Raw genomic sequence first — 9,882 nt, 5'->3', positions numbered from 1 at the left:
TCCTTAAAACTGCCAATCCCAGAATGCAACAGGAGGCAGCTAGAGGAGTCAAAGTGGAATAGTAGCACCTTAAGAGTATAGTGTGATAAACATCACTGATAAAGGTGTGTGTGGGCATGCAGGTAATGTCTGCAGCAGCACCACCATGTTGGCTTCATGTTTCATTTAGGCTCCTTTTTTTGCTTTTCTCCCTAGGAATGGGTTCCAAATCCAGTTCTCATGGTTCTCTTCAAGGCTTTGGTTTTGAAAGAAGCTGTTCCAGTGAGTATGGGCGTAGAGATCTCAGTGGTAAAACCTCTGCCCTTGAGAGGCACCACCTAGTTTCCAGGGCAAGGACTTTTTTCTTCCTGCATAGCTGTTGGGTATTTCCACATTGCCCCCTCTGCCCAGCTTTCTTGTTCTTTAAGCTCTTACCCCTTGCTTTCATTCTACCTAGTATCAGCCATTAATATTCCTTCAAAACCATTTTGAGAAATTGAGCTATAAAGTAAGCCAAGCTGTTTGGCAAGAAATTGAGTACTGATATTTTACAGCAAGGGTACTGAAGAGAGTGAACCCAATCATTTTCCCCCCTTTTTCTGTTGAACCAAAGGGATGAGAGAAGAGACTGAGGTTGTTGTTATGGCCCCATTCTATGGAATCCTGGGAGCTGTAGTTTGTTGTGGCACCAAAACTCTCTGACAGAGAAGCCTAAATGTCTCACAAACTACAAATCCCAGAACTCCATAGTATTGAGCCATTACAGTTAGAGCAGTGTCAAGCTGCATTAATTCTACAGTGTAGATGCAGCCTGAGTGGCCTTACTGAAGAGCCTGTGGTTGCCCATCTGGCAACCCAGAAACTTCCGTACCCATATATCCAACTATCTGGAGCATGACTAGCCTGGTTTATGTGGGCTAGTTTGTCTTTTCCCTGGATAAATGGCTGTGTGCTGATATCATTTGGAAGACTTTTCCCTGTGCCATAAGTTATCACAATGTTTAGAAACTAACATGCCACTATACTCAGTCAGATAAATGGCCTGCCTTTGTTGTTGTTTCAGCCTCCACTGGCAAAGTTTTGCTGGCCACCATCCAGAAGGCAGCTGAGGTGGTTGCCAGTGCTATGCTCTCTGGTCAGGAGCTCACTAATCCCCGCAACAGGGATTTGACGGAAGATGCCTATGAGCCAGTGATGGCACCTTCTTCTGGCAAAATCTCCATCCTGCCTACAAAGACATCTTCTGTGGCAGTTCATAAGACTCGTGGTATGGTACATCTTATATACCAATCTTGGACAGGGAAACAAGAATTATCAGTTCCTTTATGGGAGGAATAAAAGCAGTTGACTGTGAGATATAGATAACCTATGACTGTTATTAACAGTACACAATAATAATTCAAATAAATATGTCCTTCTCGTTGAAGGATCATTCTAGAGTGTTATTTACCTCATGAATCCTTAGCCCAGGCCTACTTGTGGGAATACATATATCTGGCTATGGACTGTAGATTTCTGACTTTGAGGTAGAGTGAGGGTGTTGAGCAAATGGCTCTTTGAAACCCGGCATTTTGAAAAGGGATGTATTTCATAGTTACTCTTCTGAAATTTTCTCCCAGTGAGCCATCAACCAGGGCAAGCAGGAGGTGGGTGGGAAGAGTTGGACAACGGGCAAAGCTCCCAGAATTCATTGCAAGAGAACAGCGAGCTGAGCAGGACTTCTGATTCCTACAGCAAGCCAGACAGTGACAACCACTCAAGTGTCCAGGAGCCAGGGAATACAACGGAAAGGTACGAGTTGAGGAGAGCACATGGCTGAGCTTGAGCTGCATGCTCTCAATTCAGGGTGCATTGATATGCAAGAAATTATTATGGGATAGTAGGAAAGAGAAAAGGTTGGTGTATCCATGTATCCCTGCTGTTTGTAGGATAGAAACTGAAAACTTTGCTGACTGCCTGCAGGAAGTGAACCTTGTCAACCATCTAACCAAGGGTTCCAGGGTCTTCTTGACACGTGAAGAGACCCAGCATTTCATTAAAGAGTAAGAGCACTTCTTTTCCCCTTGTTATAGGTTACTTCTTGGCACTATTTCTTCTCACTCCCATTTCTGCAAAAATACCCCTAACATAACCTCTTCCTACCCTGTATGACTGTGCATTGGTTTTTGTAAATTGTTGCACTTGAACATTTGCCCTCCGGGTGACACAAAATGGTTTGGCACCCAAAGCAGAAGATCCAAATAGAAACCTGTTACTCATTCCCTTGATCTTACTGATTTTGAAAATTGTCATTGTTTGTATCTTTCACCCTGAGAGCTTCAGTTACTTAAATTTACCCCTTCATTCTGCTCGCTTAACTTCCATTCAAGCTAATGAGCAAGGTTCTATAGACCTCTCATTTCTGAAGATCTGTATGTTCAAATAAATTCTTACAGAAATTGGCTTGGTTTTTCTGCCTCAGAAAATTAGTCCTTGCACTCTTCTTTCTGCTCTTCTTCTCCATAGATGTGGTCTGCTGAACTGTGAGGTGGTCTTGGCTCTTCTCAGCCGAACTCTGAAGGACTCCAGCGAGTGCATCCGCATGGTGAGGAAATCCTTGAGTCTTCCAGGAACAATTTACATTAACCTCAGGTTTGGAAGGTGGACTTGGCTGACATGGAACTAGGACTCTTTACCTATTGCATGTTTTGGAAACTGTCTTTGGTCTGTATCTGTTAGGGTTGATGCTTAAAACTGGAATTTATTTCTTACCATATGGGAGCAGATGTGGAGAACAGGCAGCCTGGGGATTTTCCTATCTAGCAAAGCAACATATTATAAGAGATGCAAATCAGTGGTATCCCATTAGTTCCAGCTGTGTGAGTTGGGTGCAACATTTCAACCATTTGCTTTTCTCATCCCGCTTTCCTTTGTCCACAGAGAGCCATGTGTGCCATCTATTCCCTCATGTGTTCTGACTTACTCTCCCATGATCAGATATTTGCTGTTACCCAGCCATACTTGCAGGAGCTCAGTCAGGAGAGCCCTGGATCTGTAGCCAACAAAGCAACAAAGGTAATGAATGCACAGCCTCAAACCTTTGCTTTTTAAAAGGTAACTCATCATGCTGTTATTTCCTCCTTCATGTAGTAAGTTATTAAGAGGCAGACCATTATTTCCTTTTACTCTGCTGTGATGAGGGCTTTACTAAAGTCCCTTTGTCAGGTTAGGCCTATGCTGATTGGGAATGTGTAAATGGGCATACAGTGTGTGATTTTGTATGTAGCCTTGTTTTGGCTCTTCAGTCCTTTTTTCAGCAGATTAGAAATGGCAAAAAAACCCCACCCTTATTTCTATACATAGTGCACTCTGAGAGATTCCCCTCTCCTTTTGTGGAGAAGCACATAACCTAGATACATTTTAAATGTTACAGGTTATATATGCTGGCATTAGTGGAAACAATATCATTTACTGTGTATGACATAAAAACTCCCAGAGACCTCCTCAGGTCAAGCCAAGCCATAGAACAAACCATGATGGTAGAGACACTTCCTGCCTGTAGTGAATCATTTGAGAGTTCCCAGTGCAATAGTATGTTGAAGCTAATCTGTTGTGCATAGTATAGGAGACTGCTAGGCAAATATGTATGATAAATAAAGACTGCATGGGCTGAGTGAAAATGAATGCAGTGTGAGGTATTCTCACAGTGTGGTTGTGGCTGTATTAGTATTCTGTCTGTTGTTGGTGTCTTTTGTGGTGGGAGGGGTTCTTTCCTGGGTGGTACTCATACTTAGCACACTTCTGTTCCACTTTTCACAGATCTTGCGTCAATTTGAAGCCCTCTGCAGGAGCCATCCCGCATCCAAAAGCTCGCTCCCAGTTGGCAATCACTGTGTTCCTGCCAAAACCACCTTCAGGCACACAGATGATCTGCTGACGGATGTGATGCCCTTTGGAGGAGAAACTGTCCTTACACCCATGAGTCTGTCAGCACAGCCCTCTCAGACACCTAATCTTCTCACAAATGATATGTGCCTGTCAGAAGAACAGGATCTAGAATCTGTCTCCTCAAACCAGCTTGATATTTTGCCACTGAGCCTCAGCCAGCAGGGAGAAGAATGCCAGCTCCCAAACTCTGAACCCCAAGAGGACAGGCCCCAAAGGGGTGATCCAGATGGCACTGTTTCTTTGTTTGCCGGTATGGAGCTAGTAGCACCATCAAGCATGACCCTGGCAACAGTGGGGGCTAAGCAGGAATGCTTCCCTTCAGCTCCAAGGACAGCATCTTGTACTGGAAAAACCAGGGACAGTGAAGATAACCAGAAGATGTCTGCTTTCTCCTTCCTCAATGCATAGCAGTTCCAACTTTCCAAACAGCTGAGTTAGCAACAAACTAGTATTGTTCCAGTTCTCCTCGTGGTGAGTTTGCTTTCTTCGCATTAAGCAACTGGGCAATGGTGTATTTCAGTTGCTTGTCTAATAATTTTTTCTTTTGTCTATGCTGCTAGTCTATCCTGAAGAGGGAAGACATCTCCTACTCTACCACCATTACTATTGGGTCATTTGCCAACATGAAAGAGAAAGTTTGACTCTTCAGTACTGTTTTTTTTTAAAATATGATAATCAGAAGCATTTTTCAAGGGACAAAGCACAATACTCTAACATGGTCTGTTTCACTGACACACTGAACTAGTTTCTGCAGAAATAATCACCTTTACTTTACTTTCCACTTTTAAAATTGTACTCGTTTCTTTTTTCCTATAGAACTGAATGTGTCTTGCTCCTCCCAGTCACTTTTCTCTTTCATTTGACCCAAGACCTGAATATAAAAAATGAGACAGGCCACTAATAACATTCTCGTGTTTTTTACTACTGAGCCAGTTGGTAAAAGAAGGAAAACTGATACAGACAGAATTTTATTTTTATTATACTTTTTCCAGCTTGGGACTCAAGGTGGCTTATAAAACAAATTCAATTAAACAATTCACATCATGCAAAAAGTTAAATATATCATACAAAAGCTTAAAATATATTTCTCCAGATGTATTGCACAAAAGTCTTCATTTCACACTACTGAAGCATGAAAAAGTTGCTTTTATGACTTACAAATCACTGAATTCCCTAGGCAGCAGAGCAGCACCCATCAGTCAAGAGTGCTAGGAGGTGTGATCCAAGAAAGTAACTTTTGAAAGATTTCACTGTACTATGTGATCACCAGGTGGTCTTTCGGGGTTATCAAATTCTGTTATAGCTTGAAACAGAGCTAATTCCTCCAGTAAAAAAAAACTCATTCTCCTTCCTTCAGTCATGTGTGCAGACGGGCATTGTACGAAAGGTGGAGCACTGAACATATATATCACCAGAAAATGTGTAAATGGTGCAAGTGTGCACACATATGTCCATCATTAATTTAATGTTTTAGTATACAGTCTGCTGTGAAACTTCAATTGAAGAGGTAAGCTTTTTGCTGAGCATTATCTATAATAATGAGAAAACATCATACTGGTCTGCTGTAAATGGGTGGGAAGTCATCTCTGCCCTTAAATTTCTATATTCAGTTCTTGTCTTCATACTTTTACAAGATGGAGGATTGTTCCACTCATACCTAGGCATAGGAATACTATAAACTACATGGGACATTTTCCATAGCTGTGGTGTAAGATAAGGGATAGTGAAGGCTTTGGCTCTAGAGGTGTTGGACTGTAACTTCTAGAAGCTTCAGTCCGTGGTAAAGGATGATGAAATTTGTATTCTAAAACATCTGGAGTTCAGAAAGTTCCCCAACCCTGATGTAAAGTGATACATATTGGGTATGTGTGGAAATTCTTGTTAGTCAGCCATGAAAGATTTGCCTTATCTATAAATTCTGAGACTGAGCTTTGACACTGAAAACAGATGCCAGATAGGAATGCTCTGTTTAGACGTGGTGCAAATTAAATCCAGCTCATACGACTCCTTACCCCCAGTATTAATAATAGCCACCATTCCTGTACAACAGAAGCATACAACTGCTAGCAAGTAAGATGTTCAAGTCATCCATGGCTGAAATGCCTTTGATATCTTCCAAGGAGCCTTAGCCAAAATGCTGACAGGCTGTTTAAAGTGGAATGGGTAGGTTGCAGGACAGAGGACAGGGTGCTGGTGATGTTGTCAGCATTGTCCAGTAGATCTTCACAATGGTCAGTGCAGCCACCCATCACACAGAAAAAAAAAAACTTGTGATTGTCTTGCCTGATGGCCAAGGATTAATTTCCTAGCAACTGTCCTTGACTACTTGAAAAACAGTGGCTTACTGATAACAGGAGCTCTAGCTGGCATGCCACCATGTAACTGAATTCATAGTTGTTTTGAGGTCTTCCTAGATAGGAGGAGTGTCTGGAATCAGGGACCTTTGATTTAATTTATCAATTTAAGAGTATTTTAATACCACTTTTCATGCATGATTTTTAAAATCTCAGAGCAGTTTACAGTTTGCTAAAAAATAATATAGAAAAATGTAAATAATTGCATACAATTTATTTATTTTTAAAATCAACCCATGGGTGATTACATTAACAGTTAGGAAAATGTCTGGGTATACAGATCTTTAGAAACACCCAGCACTAAGAACCTGACTAATTTCAGTGGGGAAATCATTCCACATAGTGAGTGCCACAACAAAGGAGGCCTAGTTACTGAATAGTAACCAAATGAAGGTTGCTCAGCTGTGACATGATAAGCAAAATCCCTCCCTCCAGCATGTTATAAAGATCTTGTGGCTACTGCAGGCAGAATGATGCACAGCTAAGTGAGTCTTTAATGGTGGCTCTGATGTAGTGCTGGATTTTTTTTATTATTGTTATTATTAAAGTGGTTCTCCTTTTTTAATGACCAAGCAAAGGAGGGCTATTTCCAGACAAAAGCAATGATGTTGTAGGGAATGCAACCAACTGAGGATGTCAGGCAAGTCTGAATTCATAGGAGCTGCAGAAAAGGCCTCTCTCTTTTGCTGCATTAATTTCACAAAGATTCATTTCTCTTTCCATTTGATGTTGGGGTTGCTTGTTCTTCAAAAACAAAATTTTCCATCTGTAGGCACACCTGACTCAAGCCCCGGTGTGCTATATAGTCTACTTCAAAAGGGATTGAGTGACACGCTCTGTGTGTATTTATCTATCTGCGGCAAAATCCTTTCCAGATAGTAGTAGACTGTAGTAGAATTGCTTAAGTTAACTTGCACTCAAGGCGCTTGCCTGTTATTAATTCTAACATACTGATTTGTTCATTTTCCTGAGAAATGAACATGTAACTGATACATATTATTCCCTGGTTCATTCAATCAGGACCTTGAATTCTATTGGTCATCCTGCCTCAAGGCAAGTCAGCAACAGACAAGGTGTAACCCAATCCTATCCATGTTTACTCAGAAGTAAATCCCACTGGGTCCACTTGGGCTATTTTCCAAATAAGCACATATTGAATTGCAGCCTTAATATTCCCCATGCTGAACTTGATCTGTCAGTGACGCTGATGGCCTGGGCCTTTTCATCCCACCTGGATCCAGTCTGTTGTTCGTATCCATACTGACTCTGCAATATGATCCCATTTTGATGTTTATCTCCTGAGTTTCACTCATTTGCTCTTAAGAATGCGCTGTCTATCCCTGTTGGTAACAGCTGTTCCTGTACTTGTTGAGCATAGGGGTGCTTACACCCTGTCTGATAAAAACTGCATTCACAGACTGATCCTAGGCTTGCTCCTATGTCCAGTGAAACCCAGGGGCTTAAGCATACTTAAGCCTGCATAAGGATTGGGCTACACTTCTGTATAACATAGTAACAGAAGCAACTGATTACATGCTACAACTGAGCATGCACACTAGTTTGATGGTGAGCTAGACCTGTTGAGTGAGTACAAAGAGTGCTCTGTCCTGACCTCCAGACAGAGTGGATTAAGGATTCCTCTCCCCCACACATTTCCTACTTGTTCTGATATCTCAAAGAGGAACTGCTCCTTTAAGCATTGCATAGCAGTTTAATATAGCTGTGACTGCTGACATGTAAAAGTTTTTCCTCCTCTTCATATTGTGTTATTCCCTATATTTGAATGCACATTGCATAAAAATATGTACATTGATGTGTGACTCAAGAATAAATGTAAAATAGTCCACTTCTGAAATTCAAAGAGATTCCTCACTCTTAGTGTGAATGGTTGCTAAAACCGGCTATGGAAAGATGGTGCAGGGGTAATGGTCGTACCCAGGGGTAAAGTTAATTTAACATTCATCCTCTAAACAGGACATGATAGTGACTTCAGAATCAGATTTTGTTACAGAATATATACAGAACTAGACCTACAATATAGACATTGCCATCTCCAGCATTTTGAACACTGTCTCCGAGATTCACCTACCCACCATGTTTGTTTCATTAAAGGATAAAGAGCTGTCAGAACGAATGTATACTATTTTGCCATTTGGGGTCATTTTCTCCCCTCCCAAACAATGCAATGTATTCAGGAGGATGTCCCTTGTCACTTCACAGTCAAAACATGATGCAGAGAATCTGGTGAGAATGGATGCAAAACACCCCCTCCAGCCCATGGAAAGGTGCACATCCACACATGATCCTGTCCAGAAAGGAGATACTGATGTCATGAGGGGCAGGGATGGGGGGGGGGTCCTTGTGTAAACTACCACAGATAATTAACTGTGTATTAGCCAAAGGAATCATTTGAGACTCCCATCCCCCCTCCCAGGCCAAAAACCGAAGGGAAACAAGAACAATGGGAAGAGTCACTGGCTATTTTTCTGGACATGATGTGGCTGATGTTTGTTGAGTTTTGATAGACCTCACCACCAATAAAGATTGTGGCCTGACAACACTTTAACTGCCCTGGCTCAATGCTGTGGAATTCTGGGATTTGTAATTTTTGAGACATTTAGCCTTCTCTGCTGCAGAGCTCTGGTGCCACAACAAACTACAAATCTCAGAATCCCATGGGATGGATCCATGAGAGTTAAAGAGGTATGAAAGTGCATTAATTCTGCAGTGTGGCAGCAGCCCCAGTTACAGCCTCCTCCTGGACTAGCAGTTAGTGGGTGACTCCAGTTATGACGTTATTAGGCTATCCTTCACACCTTTTTATGTTGAGCATGGCTGGAAATGGGACTATAATTGCCAAGGCTGGGGCCAAGGAAGCTACAGTTTGGGATGCTTCTGGAAAGGGAACATCTGTTGATACAGCAGTCTAGAAAACTAGTCCTGCTCATGGTTTGACTCCGTCCATTTCCAGAAAAGCTGTATAAGAGCCATAGGAGTGGAGTAGTTCAGTGTGGGGCGTTTGCCACTTGCCTTGCACTAAGTTCAGTGAAGCCCAGTTGTGTCAGTAATCACTGGCAGCCCCCATTCTATGCATTACATTTCACACTTTTCTCGCAGGAAGCAATCCAGGGCAGCTGCAGATAAAATTGTTTTAAAACTAGTTAAATCAGAAGAAGGCTGCGAAAGAACAAGAGGAGGAACAAGTGTTTATGACGCTGACTCTGTTGATTACAAGATCGGCAGGTTGGCAGTTCGAGTTTCGGGTGCCGCATAATGGAGTGAGTTTCCATCGCTAGTCCCGGCTTCTGCCAACCTAGCAGTTTGAAAGCATACAAATGCAAGTAGATAAATAGGTACCACTCCGCTGGGAAGGTAAACAGCGTTCTGTGCAATCATGCTGGCCATATAATCAGAGAGTAGTCTCTGACAACGGTGGCTCTTCAGCTTAGTAGTAAACGGAGATCAGACATGACTTGATAACCTTGTCAATAGGGAATACCTTCTTTACCTTGACTCTTAAGGGAAAGCCACCTCTAAATGTATTTCAATTAACAGGCAGCTTCTGATCGTGGATCCAGAGAGAGATCTGAATGAATGGCCATGGCACAGGGTACATTTCCCA

At 42.1% G+C, this 9,882-nt stretch overlaps 1 protein-coding gene across 1 annotated transcript in view; it reads left to right on the top strand.

Moving 5' to 3' along the window:
• The window catches only part of TEPSIN (TEPSIN adaptor related protein complex 4 accessory protein), a 22,546-nt gene extending 14,440 nt beyond the window's left edge, over nt 1–8,106 (top strand). The window contains exons 3-9 of the mRNA XM_042447564.1: nt 196–261; nt 1,043–1,246; nt 1,599–1,770; nt 1,908–2,021; nt 2,485–2,563; nt 2,899–3,033; nt 3,778–8,106. Coding sequence (XP_042303498.1) covers nt 196–261; nt 1,043–1,246; nt 1,599–1,770; nt 1,908–2,021; nt 2,485–2,563; nt 2,899–3,033; nt 3,778–4,314 — 1,307 coding nt within the window. The 3' untranslated portion in view covers nt 4,315–8,106. The remainder of the gene's footprint in view (nt 1–195; nt 262–1,042; nt 1,247–1,598; nt 1,771–1,907; nt 2,022–2,484; nt 2,564–2,898; nt 3,034–3,777) is intronic.
• The last annotated feature ends 1,776 nt before the right edge of the window (nt 8,107–9,882 follow it).

The sequence above is a fragment of the Sceloporus undulatus genome, chromosome 2, assembly GCF_019175285.1.
Source record: "Sceloporus undulatus isolate JIND9_A2432 ecotype Alabama chromosome 2, SceUnd_v1.1, whole genome shotgun sequence".
NCBI classification, from domain to species: domain Eukaryota; kingdom Metazoa; phylum Chordata; class Lepidosauria; order Squamata; family Phrynosomatidae; genus Sceloporus; species Sceloporus undulatus.
This window is presented reverse-complemented; position numbering and strand designations above follow the sequence as displayed.